Source organism: Camponotus vicinus, unplaced genomic scaffold (genome assembly GCF_025532165.1).
Source record: "Camponotus vicinus isolate PSW18456_S1 unplaced genomic scaffold, iyCamVici1.0 SCAF_10, whole genome shotgun sequence".
Taxonomy (NCBI): Eukaryota; Metazoa; Arthropoda; class Insecta; order Hymenoptera; family Formicidae; genus Camponotus; species Camponotus vicinus.
In genome coordinates, this window is record NW_028141946.1 from 14,725,471 (window position 1) to 14,744,986 (window position 19,516).

Genomic DNA, 19,516 nt, shown 5'->3' on the forward strand with positions numbered 1-19,516 from the left:
TCAAGTGCAATCTTATTGGCCACTTTCGAGAACACTGCAGAACGAAACAAAAAAGGATGTTTGATAATAGAACAGGAACCAAACCTAAGAAATATAAGCAAAATATCATTAAAACAGAAGAAGTAGATTATGGCCGGTATTCATAGTCCGATCTTATATTTGAGATTGTCTTAAGTTCGAGCTTGAAATGCTACGCAGCCATTTGATTGGTTGAATGAGGTCTTAAGTCAACCTCGGACCAGACTTAAGACGATCTTAAATATAAGATCGGACTATGAATACCGGCCTATATCTTCAATTTAGACGAAGACTCGATTATAGATTGTTGGATTGGAGGAATTAAAATAGAGATGTTAATTGACTCAGGAAGCAAGTGCAACGTAATCACAGATAAAGCCTGGCAGTACTTAAAAGAAAACGCGGTGAAAGCTTCCAATCAAATAAAAAAACCAGATAAAGTACTTTTACCGTACGGAAGTAAAGAACCTTTAAATGTTATAGGTTCCTTTGAAGCAGATATTGCTGCCCATGTCAACAACACTGTGCGAGGAGCGGTATTTTATGTTATTCGCAACGGTACACGGAATTTATTAGGCAAAAATACTGCGATTAAACTAGATGTATTGCAAATTGGTCTTCAAGTAAATGCTATACAATCTTTTCTAAAATTCAAAGACGTTAAGATTGTAATACCGATCGATAAAACAACCGAACCGGTAATTCAACCATACAGGAGAATACCAATTCCTCTAGAAAATAAAGTTAACGCAAAACTTGCAGAATTGAAAGAATCCGATATCATCAAAGAAGTTTATGGACTTTCACCTTGGGTATCTCCAATGGTGCCAATCTTAAAAGAAAATGGCGAAGTGCGTATCTGTATAGATATGCGGCGTGCTAATGAAGCAATAATAAGAGAGAATCATCCATTGCCAACAATGAACGAGATGCTGCCAAATTTCAGACAAACAAAATACTTCTCTCGTTTAGATATCAAAAACGTATTTCATCAATTGGAAATAGATCCTGACTCTCGCTACATAACAACCTTCGGTACCAGTAAAGAGCTCTTCCGGTATAAAAGACTCATGTTCGGGATATTTTGCACTCCAGAAATATTTCCGAAGGTTCTTGAGAAAATACTTCTAGGGTGCGAAGGCACAGCAAATTTCATAGATGACATAATTGTGTACGGACAAGATAAACCTACCCACGATGAGAGACTTCACAAAGTATTAAATGTTCTGAAGGAGAACGACGTTTTTTTGAATGAAGGAAAATGCATTTATCGAACTAGAAAAGTAGAATTCCTTGGACATGATCGGAGGAAGGAATAAAACCTCTTGGGAAATATATAAAAGTAATACAAACTAGCCGGCGTCTTACGATCATAGAAGAAATTCAAAGTTTCCTGGGTCTGGTGAATTTCGTGGGCAAATGGATATCAAACTTAGCTACTTTAACTGAGCCGTTCAGAAAGTTACTACGCTTAAAATTAAGCAAAACAACCAACATTCAAAAGTATTGGACAGCAGAACAAGACATAGCATTTAAAAATCTAAAAGGAAGCTTATCAAAAATAAACACGCTTGGTTATTACAGCCCCAACGATAAAACTCGTTATAGCAGATGCTTCCGCAGTGGGTTTAGGAGCTGTACTTATTCAAACTAACTCCAATGGTCCCAGAGTAATAGCATATGGAAATAAAAGCCTTACTGATTGCGAGAAGAGGTACTGTCAAACAGAAAAGGAGGCATTGGCCCTTGTTTGGGCGGTGGAGCATTTTAAGATATATCCTTTTGGTAAAGAATTTGAGCTCGTAAGTGATCACAAGCCTCTTGAAACCATATTTGGACAAAGATCAAAACCATGTGCCAGAATAGAGAGATGGGTTCTGAGGTTGCAGGCTTTTAGATACAGGATCGTTTACCATCCCGGTAAATCCAACATTGTTGACCCATTGTCAAGACTATGCAAAACAAACGCACCAAAACCATTCGATAACGAAAACTATATAAATCAAATCGTTGAATATAGCAGGCCAATTGCAGTGCCATTAAGAGAAATCGAAGCCGCTTCCGCTGTCGACGATGAAATTTCAAAAGTAAGGAAAGGCATGTATAACAATAACTGGGACGAGGCAGTAAACAGTTATAAGATTTTTCAAACAGAACTATGTTTCCACGAAGGTATTCTCTTAATAAAATTGTCGTCCCGCGATCATTACGTCAGAGAGTGCTGGAAGCTGCCCATGAAGGACACCCGGGAATAGTAGCAATGAAGAACCGACTTAGGACGAAAGTATGGTGGCCGAAGATAGACAAAAACGCGGAGAACATGGTCAAATCGTGCAAGGGATGTACGCGGAGAACATGGTCAAATCGTGCAAGGGATGTACGCTGGTCTCAACCCCAAACCCGCCTAACCCTATGAAGAGAAGAGAACATCCGAGCATGCCCTGGGTGGATGTAGCAATGGATTTTTTAGGCCCTTTGCCTAGTAATGATTAGTTATTGATCATCATAGATTATAATATTTTAGCAGATACAAAGAGATAAAGGTCATGAAAAATATTACGGCTGCGGACGTTATCAAAATTTTAAAAGAAATCTTTTCACGGTTAGGATTCCCTGTGTCATTGACTTGTGATAATGGAAATCAATTTATAAGTGAGGCATTCAAAAAATACTGCCTCGAATGTGGAATTAAAATGTATAATACAATACCTTATTGGCCTCAAATGAATAGAGAGGTAGAGAGACAGAATAGAGACATACTGAAAAGATTAAAAATTAGCCAGCTAGAGAAAAGAGATTGGAATGAAGAAATACTTTTGTACCTGATGATGTACAATAGCACACCACACTTCACAACAGGGAATTCTCCCTCAGAGTTATTCTATCAAAGACAATTCCGTGACAAGATTCCAGCTGTGATTGATATCGAGAACAAAGTAACCGATCAAGAAGTAAGAGACAAGGATACAGAAAAAAAGGAAAAAGGAAAGGAATACGGAGATCAGAAAAGACGAGCATCATATGGGGATTTAGAAGTAGGAGAAAAAGTGTACTTAAAGAACACGAACAAGGAAAATAAACTGACCCCAAACTTCAGCCCTACTACTCATACAGTAACAGAGGTGAAGGGCGGGGATGTAAAAGTAAAGAATGACTTAACTGGTAAAGAGTATAGAAGAAATGTTGTTCATTTAAAGAAGGTCGACGGGTCATGGAAGATTATGGATGAAAAGGATACCATTCAAAATCAATCCGCAGAAGAACTGATTAGTTTAATTTTAGAGTTAAAACAATAAAAGCTATTTATCTTTGTTATGGTCAGAAAGATATTGTTTTCTTTGCAAACATTTTATTTAGTTTTCTTTCATAAGCGCATACTGATATAAGAGAGTATTTAAAAGGATTTATTATATAATGTATGATCTCATTAAAAAAAAAAAAGGATGTAGTGTATGCATGCACGCCATCTAGACGCGCGGGACTCACTCACTCGCGGGTACCGGGCGAAGCGTGTGTGGAATATAATTATAGGCTGGAATATAATTAAGGAAAATATAAATAAATAACAAATTCTGAGTTCTATTGACTAATTGAGTATTCTACACAACCCTTATACTTTAAGCATTGAAACATGTTACTTTCGTCCACAGAGTGTCGTGTTACTTTTGTCCTCAAACACATTTTTTAGAATAAAAGCATTATAGCCTAAATATGATGCAAGACTTAGCCAAATCAACTATAAAAACTTATGAATACATTTTAGAAGAATACACCGGCAAATAATTACGTTAATACATACACTTTAATTAGGCATAGATACAAAAAAACTAAAACAAGAAATACTTAGGTGAATAATACGAATACACTAATTTCACTCCTATATGTGCAACCGGTGCGATCGTTTTACAACAATTAGCTGAAAAGGAAGAGAATCGGAGCGTACGCGTTTAACTACCCAGATAGCCAAATCTGTTAGAACAGATTTTCGTCAAACACCCATTACAAATTATAAAGGCAGAAAGACTACAGTTTGCATGGAGGAATTGATATATTCGGCCATGTTGCCAGCATGTCAGCAGACATACAACAAAATCTGTTCACATAACTGGACAACAGATTGTCAATAGAAACCGAGCAGAACTTGTTGATATAATTGACGGCACATTGATGGCAGAAACCGAGCAGGATCTGTGCGGCGCAATTTTGACAGCAGATTGGTAACAAAAACCGAGCAGGATCTGCGCAATGAAATTTGATATTAAATTGTCGGCAGAAATCGGGTAGAGCCTGCTGATGTAACTGACGGCACATTGATGGCAGAAACCGAGCAGGATCTGTGCGGCGCAATTTTGACAGCAGATTGATAACAAAAACCGAGCAGGATCTGCGCAATAAAATTTTATATCAAATTGTCGGCAGAAATCGGGTAGAGTCTGCTGATGTAACTGACGGCACATTGGTGACAGAAACCGAGCAGGATCTGTGCGGCGCAATTTTGACAGCAGATTGATAACAAAAACCGAGCAGGATCTGCGCAATAAAATTTTATATCAAATTGTCGGCAGAAATCGGGTAGAGTCTGCTGATGTAACTGACGGCACATTGGTGGCAGAAATTGAACACGATCTGTGCGACGCAATTTGACAACAGATTGTCGGCAGAAACCGAGCAGGATCTGTGCAATGAAATTTGATGTCAAATTATCGGCAGAAATCGAGTAAAGCCTGCAGATATAACTGATGGCAAATTGATAGCAGAAATTTAACAGGATCTGTGAGGCGCAATTTGATAGCAAATTGATAACAAAAATCGAGCAGGATCTGCGCACACAATCTCTGATAGCAGATTGACGGCAGAAACGGAACAGAGTTTGCATGATTCGATAGTTCCTTCACTTACCGCTACGTGAGCTGTACTTTCTCGTAATCTAATTTCTGTCAGAAATATATATAAAGTCCCGAATATGAAGAAAAGATTAAAAATATAGTAATTATCATTTTAATTTCTATCACTTTAATTTCTGATATCTGATACAAGCAGATGAGAATATTAAACTGATTGGAATCAATATGATAAATGGAAAATTATTCATGTACTGCCTATTTGAGGCATAAAGCAAGAATTTAATTCTAAATAAATTACATCTCCAGTTTTACAAGTTACATTTACTTTTATCATTTACTTTATTATTAATTAAATTAAATTAAATTAAATTAGTCCTTCGCTATATGAGATATAACTACGATATAACATATATTACATTAACATATATTACGATATAACATATGACATATATGTCATTTTAGAAGAAAATTGTAATTAACTTGCCGATAATATTCTTATTTAGCACTTGTAATAATCAATTTTGTTGCATTTATATAATATTAATAAAAGTAAGCGCAAATCTTGTGCAGTTTCTGCTGTCAATTTGCCATCAGGTTGCATGCGCAGATTCTGCTCGGTTTCTGCTGGCAATCTAACATCAAATTGCATCGCGCAGATCCTGCTCGGCTTCTGTTGTAAATTTGCCATCAGATTGCGTGCACAGATTCTGCTCGGGTTCTGCCGACAACCTGTTGTCAGATCATGTTTTACAGATTCTGCTGACAATATGTTGTCAGGTTAGGTTTTACAGACTCTGTCGCCAAAACAAAAGCTTAATGCGGACACAGATGGCTACGGTTCTGATATGGAAATCTGATCGAATTTGCTGTCAATCTGCTGCCAACCTGCTAACATTTTGCTTACTGGGTATATAGTACAAATTATTCAACATATTGTGTAGTTTATTACGATGCTTGTTACTTTCATGACGTTGTTACTTTTGTCCCCGGTCTCCCCTACTAGTAGAACTTTATATATTTTTAATGTTAAAAATAATTACAAAGAGCTGTATAAATACTAAATTATATGAGTATTTTATAGAAGAATAAGTATATATACAAAAGATTACACCACAATATTACAAATACTACTTATTAAAATTTAAAGAAAAATATCACTTATGCAAAGTTGTATGCACATCTTCAATATTCATTTCTATAATTGGGAAACCGTTTACCTCTGCTTTTATATCAAATAAAAATAGATTCGAAGATTATCTAATTCTTAATTGAAGTTTCTTTATAAACTATGATGTATTTCGTGAAATATACCTCTATTTAAGTCTTCATTTTCCTCATTGTCAATTTTTTCATTGTCGAAGTCGAATCCTTCATTTTCGTTGTTATTGATTCCTTCATTGTTGTCATAATCCAATCCTCCATTTTCCTTTTCATTATCACTTTCTGGATTATAGTCAAGAGCATTACTATTCATTTCTATTTCTTCATCTTCACTATTTTCATGAAAAATTTTTATCAAAAATGGATGACGCTTTAAAGATGGAGGAATATTACTAAATGACTTATTTTTGCCGAGGTATAAGGTTTTCTTCTTCTGGAAGATTAAAAATAAACATCTATTTATATATATAAATACAGAATACAAATAAATAAATAAATACATATAATATATACATATACATAATATATACATATATATGTATATTATTATATATCTGTTTTTAGGACTATTTTTTTCTTCTTAACAATAAACCAAGCCATATTTTCTTAAACTTTTTTGTTTAGAAATTACTTAAAAGTCACTTATATATACATACACAGTTATACACACACACACACACACACACACACAGATTAAGAGAATTATTTAGGAAGAAACCCTATATATAAACAGATGTTCTAAATTGATACATTTCGTAAAAATATTTTTAAAAGTAAATAAGTATCAATATGCACATCTTTGGCAAATTTAAAAATGTTTCATCGGTTTTGAAAAATGATTCTTAATATTATTATGTGTGTGTGTATGCATATTACATTTAAATAAAATATCTTTAAGCATTTTTTCCACATTTTTAAAGTACTCACATGCTTTATGTTAGATTCTGTATTCGGTACTGATTCAGAATTCGTTTCTTTTGAATTTCAACATTTATAGCTCGATTTTCAAGTACTTTATAAGTTGACGGAGGATGTTGAATTATTTTAAATTTTTTGGAACTACTTGCTACATAATATAATATAAAATTATATTTTGTATAAATAAATTTATGCCTTATTTAATATATAAATTTATTTATTATTTTACATTATATTATTTTTTTAATATATTTTCATATATTTTCTATTACTTTATTTAATTTATGTAATAGTATTCAAAACTTACCGTTGCTATGCGTGTCATTATCAGAATCGCCATAAAATGTTTTTGGCGTTATGAGACGTTTGGTAGGCAATGTTTGGACTTCATTTAAAGCAGCTAAATGTCATCTGAGGTAGAAATATCAATACATGACTTCTCTGCTTCTCGAGGCTTGTAAGATGAATCATAAGGTCCCAAAATTTTATGATAATTATATACTTTCCAATCATTTCCAGGATTGATTTTTTTCTTTATTCCATTAGTTACATTACATTTCGATGCAGGACATGTAAATGTTTTTTCCTTGAAGTTTACCCAACAGTGAGGAACGACTTGACAAAATTGATCCCAAAATACGATGTTATACATCTGAAATAATAAATAATGATTAAGTTACAGTAAGTATTCAAAAGAATAAATAGAAGCAGTATTTTTATACAAAATCATAGTTATGGTTACAACTTTTAATAATAAAATTTAATTGCAAATTAAATTATATAATATCGTTTTTATTACATATTTATTATTATTTATTTATTGTTCTTAATCCGTGTCTTACGGCTTTGGATGGACTTCCAGTCTTACAAAGCTTTACAAGTTTTGTATTCATTTACAGAATCTTATAACGTATAACGTATAACAGTGCTGGGATTTAGTTGCAACTTTCGGCCGGATTTCTTGACTCACGCCTACTGCTCCCCCCTTACCGCTCGCGCCTTAGCGACCGCGCCACCGAACGTTCATAACTAAGGAGCGCTCAGGAGCGTACGCGTCACGAATGTAATGTGACATAGGCCATGTGGCAATCTATCTGTCTAAATTCTTTTTATTGTTTATTAATAATAAAAATAATTATTCCATTATTAATTACGCACATATTCTAACAATTTAAAACAATTCAAAATATCAATAATTAAAATACATATTAACAAAATTTAAAATATTAACAAATAGTAACAATTTAAAATATTTGTGTTTTATTCAAAACTTTTAACGCGCTGTTAAGAACATATCAATTTACGTGTAAATATTATTTATTTTTACAACATATATTAAAATATGCATATAAGTATAAATAAATATATTTAAATATATTTCGATTAAAAGAAGGCACGTCTATTATATGTATAATTATATATGAAAAAATTTTAATTTTAATTTTAATATTAAAAATTATATATAATAATATAATAAGGGGACAATAGATTTCCACATCACCCATGAGGTACTATCGTTGATGCGTTTTTTTTAAAGTGGTTTCCCCAGTAGGCCTATTCCACTAGAGAGGACAACAACAAATAATAATACATGTGGGAAGGAAAATTTTATAGACGTTAATACGAAGTTAATAAGTAATGCAAAAGATAGTAATATAAAAACATAGAATATTTGTAGAAATATTAATTTGATTTTCTAGGCCGTTTATAAGAATTTACAAGAGACGAAATATCGATGGGAATATTAGAAGAACTGGTTCGCATTAGCGAAGATAAAGATGAATCACTCAAGCACGAACGTTTGTCAGTTTTTATATATTTTAATTTTGAAAAGGAGCATTCACATGAATATGTGGATCCAAACATTGAAAAAATTCGGAGGCTAAAATTAATAAGTCTTGGATAATTTGATCTGTCTAAAATTTTAAAAAAGTCTATCCCTTTTTCTGACCGCGTTTTGAGAATTAAATTATTTTGCAAATCGCAAAGTTCTTCTTGAAACTCTAAATTTTGTTCCTCAATTTTAACCGTAAAAGGATTTTCAAAAAGAATTAGATCTTTTCTAAGTGTTTCGAAATCACGGAAACGCGTATCAAACTGAGCTATTAATGACTCGACTAAATGGAGATGTTTCTTAAAGTCACAATCTTTGCCATGTTCTGTAAAAAGAATTTGGCAAGAGGGATAAAAATGAAAGATATCGCTTTCTATATGATTTTTGAATAATACTAATTTCCTACGGAATGAGTCAATATGACTTACTAATTGAGAAATTGTTTGATTTGCCTTTTGCAGCTTTAGATTTAAATTATTTAAATGGGAAGTTAAGTCGGTGATAAAGGCAAGTTCAGAAAGAAAATCTAAATCTTCAAAAAGGGTATAAAATCGTTACATTTTGCTAGAGACATTTCTTGCAAGAAAATGAAGATTTCTTTTCTTAGCTCAAAAAATTTTTCTAAACATCTTCCGGCACTAAGCCACCGAACCTCACAATATAAAGGTATATCTTTATAAATAGCATTATGTTCTTCTAGAAAAGATTGAAATTTTCTATGAGTGAGGGATTTATTACCGCCTTTAATTACATTAATAATTTTAGAGATAGTTTGCATTGCGGTACACAGTTTAATTGCTTTTCCACATAATGCTTCTTGATGTATGATACAATGAATAATAGGAAACTTTAAATCTCGCTGCTTTATTTGGCTGAAGAATCCAATTTTCGAACCTGTCATCGCCTTTGCGCCGTCAGTTACGATAGCGGAACATTTGGAAAAATCGATGTTAAATTTTTTTAATGTTTGTTCTACAGCTTTGAAAATATCTATACCCGTTGTTGTATCGTGCAATGGTACGAAATCTAAGAGCTCCTCGACACATGAGAAATCGTTTTGTACGATTCGAGCAAAAATACTCAATTGACTCACGTGTCGATTATCGGTGCTTTCATCGAGACATAACGAGAAATATGCGCACGTTGCCAATAAATATTTCAATTTTTCTTCTAGGGAAGACGCGATATGAGTAATTCTCGATGCTGTCTTTTTACTCAGTGGAATACTTGAAGCTTCTGAAAGAGTTAGTGAATTTCCGAATGATTTTACAGCTTCGATAAGACATTCTTTTACAAATTCACCTTCAGCGTTGAACGCGTGGATCATATCAACGAGGTTATCAAATTCCAACGGTTTTTCTTTTATATACCCACTTTTATACCATGAGTATTTAATGAGATTTTGAAATCGAGGAGAAGCAAACTGATTGTGTATTAGCGATTGCAGTTTAATGACGTTATTTCGATGGTGCAAATTTATGTCATATTGATAGTTGTGTAAAATGACATTATCTGAAAAATACCTAATAAAATTCTTCCAAGGTCGAAAGAAAAAGACATCTAAGAGAATCATCCCCGTTGTACCAGCAGGAATGGTTTTAATTACAACGGATTTTCCAGACGTTGATAAAGTATTAAGCATTTGTGAATTCTGTCCACTCCAAGAATCTAACAATAGAATACTTTCATTGTTAGTTGATGGCAGGAAAATCTCTGTAAACCATTCTTGGACTAGGTTTGACGTTAATTTACCTGATTTAGAGGCAAGTACATGGACATTTTCAGGAATGAATAAATTCTTTTTTATTCTCGGGCCGAATATACCATCTTTTTCTTGGAGTACAATTAACAACGGAGATAATAAAGTACCATTAGCAGAAATAAGAGGTTGAATCGTGTAACTGTGAGTCATCGAATTTAAAGATTGCGCCAGTGCTTCGATTTTTAGTTCTCCTTTAAATGACAGAGTGCGCCCAGTATGCATCTCCAAATTAAATCCAAACTGATCAGTATTAAATATATTACATTCTCCTACTTCTGAAATAAGTCTGCTTATATCATCAACGAATTCTGTAGCTTGTTCTTTAAGTTTAACTTGATCAACTACAGATTTTTGCGTTATAAACTTATTAACTTTTCTTGACACAATCTTGTACTTTGTTTTAAAAGTGTGAAGCCATTTCGATGATGCTGTGAATGAATCAGGGGAAAGTGAAAAGTTATCTCGAGCTTTTAAAGCCCATCTACGAATATCAACATCGTGAATCGTTATTGACTTTTCAACCGCTTCTTGAAATTGGGATATAACATATTCAGAAATTTTCTTCAATTTCTCATTCCTAGTTCCACCTTTTTCAAGTTGAGCTTCCCAACGATATAACTGACGCTTTGATTTTAATCGCTTAAATTTACTTTGAACGTTTTCAAATTTCACTTTTCTTTTTTTTCCTGATTTCCAATATTCAATGACTTTTCGTTTATATTCATCATCAACTTCATCAACTTTGGAAGAGTCTAACTGTAAGTCAGAAGATGTTTCATCCTCAAAATCAGAAATGTCGTCATCTTTGATTAAAATAGGACCTTGAATATCATTTTGATCGTCAAAAATTAAGGTTTCATGTGTTTCTACAAAAAAGGCATCATTCATTGAATCTTTTATTAGAGTTTCTAATTGAAAACTAAAAGTCCTCTCATCGTCGTTTACAGCAGATTCCAAATTATACTGCGGTTGATCAAACGCTTCTTGCAAAAGCCGTATAATATTTTTTGGATTCATAGCGGACAGTGATACCGAACGGCGTAGAATTTCCTTTTCCATCAATGACGTCGCGCCGCTACAGATCTCGGCCCCCCACCATTCGGCCGCGCGGAGGCTATACAAGCAAACACGGCGTGTCCGTCTGATGTGAATTCTCTCCGCGCTACCGTCTCGTTTTACTTTTCCCTGCTTTTCCACGAAAGACGGTTCTGCTTAATTTTTTTTTGTTTCATTATACATGTCTTTGCACTATAACCACAATTTTGTTATAAACAATTAATATTTTTAACATGTTTAATTCACTTCACATAACTAACAATAAATGTCAAAAGTTGATTTTATTGTATTTTGAAAGTCGCATGTCGAGTTACTGTCTATTCAAGTAATTTTTTGAGTTTTCGTCCGCCATATTGGATCCGCCATATTGAATTTTGAAAATCTGAATTCAGATTCGGATTCAGCGACTTCAAAAACCAATATATTAAAAAGATCGAACAGTTCAAAAATATAATTTCACAAGGTGTTTCATGCGCAATGTCAAACGAGCGCGGCAATATAGGGGTTGTTTACCCCCCAAATATTTATATATATATAAAAAAAAAATACGTGTTCCTTAATTAGCTTTCCTTTTGAAGTTTTAATAGATTTCGCTTCGATTAGATCAAAACTGATTTTTTGCAGCAAAAAATTGGTCACTTTAGGGGTAGTTGACCCCCTAATTTTCACTCCCCCTCCAACATATCGATTTTCGTCTTCTATCAAAAGATACTTTCATACCAAAAATCATTAAAATCGCTTCACTGATCTCAAAGATATCGCAATTTTTCCATTTTACCCCCTATTTTGGGGGGGTCGTTTCACCCCCTAAATATGTTTTTCCGCCGCTAAAAAAAAATACGTGTCCCTTAGTTTTTCATGTATTATAATATATCCAAATTTCAGAAAAATCGGAGAGTGACACTTCCGTAGGTTTACTTGTAAGTGCATATAATCCAACGGGATATGAGTTATCATTCCAAAATTCGGTATATTTTGAAAGATAGCTGGATGTTCTCTGATTTAATTCCGCGGCTGCCGTCGGATAGATTTTTTAAATTCGTCGAAGAAGGATGAGGACGAGAGAACCGGACGGATGGAATAGACTCTTGTATCTTTTGAAATATACTTTTAATGATCACAGATTATTGGACTTTCTTATTCCGCTATTCGGAGGCGAGAGAGACCCGTGCGACTTCGCTCACGCGTTATATGAGCGCCGCCAGCTTTCACTGCCACCCGTTACATGTTGGCGGCGGCAGTTACCGGCTTTTAAATTAACGCCATCTATAAGTAACGTACGGATTTACAGCTTCGGCCATCTTGGCCTTACGCACCGTCTCGGTGCGTCGGTTGGTTCCTACCTTACCGACTACATATTTTATATTTTTAACGTTATTTACATTAATAGTTAACGTCGCAATAAGTCAGAGTGACAGTTATTATAATACTGGTGAGTGCTCTCAGTGTCTTATAAAGGTAATTTGCACGTTTCTTTGGCCTTAAAGCGTATATAGTGTCATATTTAAACTAATTTAACAATAATCTCTTAGAATAATTGTAGATTTATGCCTTATTACTAACTTATTACTATACTTATTTTAGTCATTTCTAGAGTCCTTTAGCCTGACCCACGGCTTAATCCGATCCGCGGAAAGGATTGTGTCCAATGGTCTGGCTGTCAAATTGAAGCCAGGGATGTCACGAATGACATACCGATTATTTCCCAGGCTTTTTGCAACTAGGTAAGGACCTTTATAATTCGGCTTTAATTTAGTGTTCTTGCCGGGTATATTACGTGTATCTCTAATTAATACATAGTCGCCTTCTTTGTACATTGTTGGCTTAATGCTACGCAGGTCTTGATAATTTTTGTTATAATTCCTTATCGCATCTGTTGCCTGAAGGGCTTTATCTCTATATTCTTCTCTTTCTTTTTCTAGATCAGAATCAACGTTAGCAAGAATCTGAGTAAATTGAGTGAAGACTGAATCGGTGTGGCTTCGCTGATCAAAACCTAAGAGGAGTTTTGCTGGACTCGTCTTAACACTTGAGTGGTAAGTATTATTTATTATATATTGTAACGTTCCTAAATGTTGATTCCAATCAGAGGATGTGTGTAACAGCTTCGTGAGAGAAGTTTTGATAAACCTATTGACTCGCTCCACTATACCATTTGCCCAAGGTGCCGCTACTGCTACTTTTCTGTGTTTTATATGATTACTATTGATAAAATCAGCAAATTCATGTGACGTGTAAGCCGTGCCTCTATCTGTTATTAATTCTATCGGTTTTCCAAAAATATTGAACATTTTTTCCATATGTGATATAACTTCTTTAGAGCTTGTCGACTTTGTTGCAAATAACCACGTCAATCTGGTAAAAGCATCTACTATAACTAATATATGTTTGAAATTTTCAAGAGTATCTTGTAGCGGTCCAAAATGATCAGCGTGCAGTATCTGCATCGGAGAGCTGGGCAATGGATACAGAGCAGTCTCTCTCTCGAATCTGTTTGTCGCATTATTAGCCATAAGACAGGTGAGACAATTTTCTATATAATCATACGTTTTTTTCCGCATAGAAGGGAACCAATAACTTTGTTTTATGCCTAATAATGTTTTTTCCGCGCCACAATGTGCCATGTCATCGTGATGAGCCCGCAAAATGCTCATTATCATCGATTCAGGCACTACAAATTTCATATGTTCGTTTTCACGTCGATATACTAATCCATCTATTAAGTTAAATCGATCGTTATCTCGCATTTCTAATTCTTTTGCTATTTCGTGTATTCTAGGGTCAGCCAATTGACGGAACTCCAACTCGCGCTCGAGAGAAAGCTCATTTACGTATGCAACGCTACGGCTGAGTGCATCCACGTGAGACATGCGTGAACCAGGCCGGTGAGTTATATTAAACGTATAATTTTGTAGCGCGAGAGTCCATCTCGCTATTCTCGGATTAAGATTCGCCTTTTTTACCGCATATACAATTGCATTACAATCCGTTATTATTGTAAAGTTTAGACCATAAAAATATAAATGGAATCTTCCAATAGCTCGCACAACGGCTAACATTTCCAATTCATAGCTATGATAATTTCTTTCAGCGCTGTTCGTGGTCTGGCTGAAATACGCAACTGGGGCCCAGGACTGGTCATCCTGTCTCTGAAGTAAGATCGCACCGAGGCCCGTACTACAGGCGTCTGTGTGCAGCTGCGTTTCTGCTGCAGGATTATACAGGCGTAACACCGGCGTCGAGGTGAGTTTCGTTTTTAATTGATTGAAAGATTCGATACACGCGTTGTCAAATTCAAATTTTACATTTTTTTAAAAGGTTTTGAAGCGGTTGTGCTATCCCCGCGTAATTATTAATAAATCTCCGGAAATAATTTACGAGACCGAGAAATTTTTGCAATTGAAGCCGATCTTCTGGTTGTTTGTAATTTTTTACGGCTTCCGTGTGCCGCGAGCTTAACGTAAGTCCGTCTTTCGAAATAATATAACCGAGGAATTCTATCTTTTCTCTAAGAAATTTGCATTTAGGTAAGTTAAACGCGAATCCGTATTTCTTAAGAACGAGCATAATTTCTTTTATTGTTTTTAAATTTTCTTCAACGGTTTTTGACGGAATTAATACATCATCGATATACAGAATTACTTTATCCTCCCGGATGAATGAATTTAGAATTTGTATCAATCTTTTCTGAAATTCGGCCGGTGCTTCACAATAATCGAACGGAAGTCTTTTATATTCGAATTGTCCGTCGGGAGTCGCGAACGAAAAATATTTCATCGAGTCTTCATGTACTTTTATTTGATGAAAGCTATCTTTTAGTTACAAAAATTAATAAATATAAGACTCGAAATATAAAATTAAACAAAACAGTTATAATGGCAATACGAGTCGAGTGTCGATGTTATAACACATTTATTTATAATACAATCAAATAAATATTGATATTAAAGCATACAAAGAGAGGATAGCGAACGTTTCGACCCTATTTTTGGGTCATCTTCAGCGCGAAAGTATATAATAAAAGATAATATAATGAAAAAATATAATAACAAAGTGTTTTATATCGGAGTCTGTTACAAAGGGTGCTGTCTAAAGCGATAATAAATGTCTCGGTATCTCATTATCTTGACGATGCCTACGTAAAAACAAAGGACAAAAGTAAAATAAGTTAAATAAATAATGTAATTAATATGAACAAAGAAAGAAAAAGTACTAAATTAAACATGAAATTACGAGATTGAAATGTTAATTTATTAAAAATGATCTAAATATAAACTGAACATAAAGTCAAAGAAATAAAATAAATAAGTTATAAATAAGTTAAATAAATAATATGACTAATATGAACATAGAAAGAAAAAAGTACTAAGAATTAAACATGAAAATTACGAGATTGAAATTATTTTAATGTCAATTTATTAAAAATGATCTAAATAAACTGAACATATAGTCAAGAAATAAAAATTAAAAGGTTAAAAAGATAAGAAGTTAAAACTACGGAAATAAGACTTACTTCCAGGCATCGAAGATAATGACGCGCCGAGGAGATGAATAGAGACAACTTAACATCTCCGAAGACAAAGATCGACTCGTCTTTAACGGATAAATGTGACTTATATATAAACGGTAAAGAGAGTCAAATAATGTATAAATGTACACATACGCAAAGTCGCAGACCTATTTGTTATGCTAGAAACTGTGTTAAATTTTTGGCAAGTTGTTGACAGTATTTAAATAAATATCTGGTAAACGTTCAGTATCCGTTTGCAAATTGAGACCATTTTTTTGCCTCTTGATATATAGCATTTCGGAGATCAATCTTTTACTCAAATATGGTTCTCGATCCAAAACCTGAACGCCATCCCAATCAAAAGTATGATCAAAACCAACCCTGTGATTCGTGATGACTGATTGAGAATTAGTGTTATGTCTAATGTGGCTGCGATGTTCGTTGATTCTGGTATGCAGTTGTCTGCAAGTTTGTCCAACGTAGGACGCATCGCAATCCATGCAGTTCAATTTGTATATGACGTTCAAAGAATTGGAGGTAGGAAGAGGATCCTTATGAGCCCTGATGAAGTTTTTCATTTTATTGATACTGTAATATGAGAGTCGAACATCCAAATCCTTAACGATATGTTTAAAACGCCCGGAGATTGAAGGAACGTATGGTATCGTGAAATAAGTAATGTGATCATTTGTGTTTATGACCTGGGTATTATTCACTAAGGAATTTGGTTTGAAAAGGTGTTTCTTAAGGCGGTCAACACATGTGTGGAAAATAAAATTTAAAGGGTATCCATTGCTTAAAAGGATGTTGATAGCCAATTTAATATTCTTACAATGGAAAACAGGGTGAGACAAGCGGAAAACCTTGTCTATTAAACCAATTACTGTGCCTCTTTTTTGGCAGAGAGGATGTTGAGATAAGAAGTGTAGGTATCTCCCGGAAAAGGTATCTTTACGGTACCAGTCAAAAATTATAAAATTATTGTCGGAAATTAAAGTCACATCTAAAAAGTTAATTTTATTGTCTACAGCAATTTTCATTGTGAATTGTAGACGAGGATGGAAAGAATTGAAAGTGTCCAGAGTATCTTTAAAAAAAGAAGGAGGAATGGCTAACAGAACATCATCAACATACCTTAAATAAAAGGGGGGAGTAAATTTTAAGGAAAGAAGTGCTTTGTTTTCCAAATCCTGCAACACTATGTCAGCTACAATAGGAGACAAGGGGGAGCCCATCGGCGTGCCAAAGGATTGCTTGTAAGTGATGTCGTTAAAGGTGAAAAAGGATGAATCCAACACAAACTTAACTGCTAAAAGGAATTCATTGCATGGTATGTCACAGTTTGGCGAGATATTACTCCATCTGGAAGAAACGCTGTCAATAATCAGATCTGTTGGCACGTTGGTAAAAAGAGAAATTACATCCAGCGAAACTAATCTGAATTTGTTGTCGAGGTATGTATTAGACAGTTTTTTAACCACATCACAACTGTTGGAGACATGGCTGTGAGAAACCGGAAAACTCTTAATCATGATCTTATGTAAATATGTGGCTAAAAAGTACAAAGGACTGTTTATGGATGAAACAATTATTCTAAATGGACAGTTCGGTTTGTGGATTTTGGGTAAACCGTAAGCTCTCGGTAAAATACCATCACTGTAATAAAGTGACTTGTAAGTGGAAGCTGAGATGAAATTCGACTTCCTCCATCTCGTTAAAATTTCACGTAAACTATTTGTTAACTTCTTGACAGGGCTTCTTCCAACCACCATGTACGTGTCAGTGTCCATCAAAAGATTTTCGACTTCTCTAACATATTTGTCTTTGTCTAAAGCAACTGTGACATTACCTTTGTCTGCACGAGTCAAAATTAGGTTTTTGTTGCTGTTAAGAAACTTTTTCGTAGCTAATGTAAGTCTATTCAGGGTCTCATCAAGTTCGTCTCTGTTAACTGAGTAAGAAGGTAAATTGTTGATAGTGTTCAACGATCGATTCCGAATAGCTGATTGACTGACCGCAGGAAGTTTTCTTATGTTATTTTCAAAACTCTTGATGAACTCCATTGTTAGCATGTCATTGTTCTGTGTAGGAAGACTGAAATTCTCGCCCAGCTGTAACAAGGATTGTATATTCTTCGGGATGGTAATGGACGATAAATTAACAAACCATTTTTTGTTAATGTCACAAAGGGAATAGTGATTGTTGATAAACGACCCAGAATCAACTTTGATCTCAATAATGTCATCGGAATGAAGGGCCGGTTCCGGAGATTTAAAGGAGAACTTCATATTATTTAGGTTTCCAAAATTCCCAGACGTAAAAGAAAAACCACAAAAATAATGTATGGAATCTAACTTTTGGAGAAAGGCATTACGCCTAGATCGTAGAGAGGCAAATTTCTTGTTGAGTCTCTCTCGTTGGTTACAAAAAAAGGAAAACAATGGTCCCGCTTGTTTAGAAAAGAAAGAATTGCAAACGGACACAGGAACGCGAGAATACATAGCCTTAGAGATTTTGTAAATCTGAGTGCGCGCGAATCCAGATAAAGAAAAAAAGTCATTAATTTCAATACGCAATAGTTTTTTTGTAAACGCATGTTTGAAGAGTTTAAATTTATTAACAGATCTAGGATATGTGAAATTTTTAAACGTCTTAAAGCAGTTATCTATGTGTGGCGGAGTGACATTATACATAATACAATTACGCAAAAACTCAATCTTGACCTTACAGTTAATAATTAATTTCTGATATTTAATCCATTTCTTAAAGGACAAGACCGCTTCATCACCAAACGTAAATTTAATACTATTGAAGAACGAGTAGGAACGCATTATTGCAGCCAGCGTTTAAATTACAAAAATTAATAAATATAAGACTCGAAATATAAAATTAAACAAAACAGTTATAATGGCAATACGAGTCGAGTGTCGATGTTATAACACATTTATTTATAATACAATCAAATAAATATTGATATTAAAGCATACAAAGAGAGGATAGCGAACGTTTCGACCCTATTTTTGGGTCATCTTCAGCGCGAAAGTATATAATAAAAGATAATATAATGAAAAAATATAATAACAAAGTGTTTTATATCGGAGTCTGTTACAAAGGGTGCTGTCTAAAGCGATAATAAATGTCTCGGTATCTCATTATCTTGACGATGCCTACGTAAAAACAAAGGACAAAAGTAAAATAAGTTAAATAAATAATGTAATTAATATGAACAAAGAAAGAAAAAGTACTAAATTAAACATGAAATTACGAGATTGAAATGTTAATTTATTAAAAATGATCTAAATATAAACTGAACATAAAGTCAAAGAAATAAAATAAATAAGTTATAAATAAGTTAAATAAATAATATGACTAATATGAACATAGAAAGAAAAAAGTACTAAGAATTAAACATG

At 34.0% G+C, this 19,516-nt stretch overlaps 1 protein-coding gene and 2 long non-coding RNA genes across 3 annotated transcripts; 2 read left to right on the forward strand and 1 right to left on the reverse strand.

The window, feature by feature from the left end:
• Positions 1–350: 350 nt before the first annotated feature.
• Positions 351–2,273, forward strand: LOC145960122 (uncharacterized). The gene is made up of 2 exons (XM_083079391.1): positions 351–1,059; positions 1,603–2,273. The coding sequence occupies exons 1-2, from the start codon at positions 351–353 to the stop codon at positions 2,271–2,273; spliced, it is 1,380 nt and encodes a 459-aa protein (XP_082935517.1).
• Positions 2,274–12,819: 10,546 nt separating this feature from the next.
• LOC145960562 (uncharacterized) lies at positions 12,820–18,289 on the forward strand. The gene is made up of 9 exons (XR_014435404.1): positions 12,820–13,025; positions 13,178–13,317; positions 13,516–13,629; positions 13,996–14,113; positions 14,373–14,478; positions 14,685–14,836; positions 16,397–17,028; positions 17,134–17,359; positions 17,445–18,289. It is a non-coding gene; the product is annotated as an uncharacterized LOC145960562 (long non-coding RNA).
• On the reverse strand, positions 15,489–17,031 carry LOC145960563 (uncharacterized). The gene is made up of 2 exons (XR_014435405.1): positions 16,107–17,031; positions 15,489–15,728 (listed from the first exon to the last, which is right to left on the reverse strand). It is a non-coding gene; the product is annotated as an uncharacterized LOC145960563 (long non-coding RNA).
• Positions 18,290–19,516: the final 1,227 nt, after the last annotated feature.

Excerpts from the sequence above, each read along its gene's own strand:
- LOC145960122 (XM_083079391.1), top strand. The coding sequence starts at position 351 with ATGTTAATTGACTCAGGAAGCAAGTGCAACGTAATCACAGATAAAGCC. Across the intron at positions 1,060-1,602 it reads CATAACAACCTTCGGTACCA|CCCCAACGATAAAACTCGTT; the intron begins GTAAAGAGCTCT and ends TGGTTATTACAG.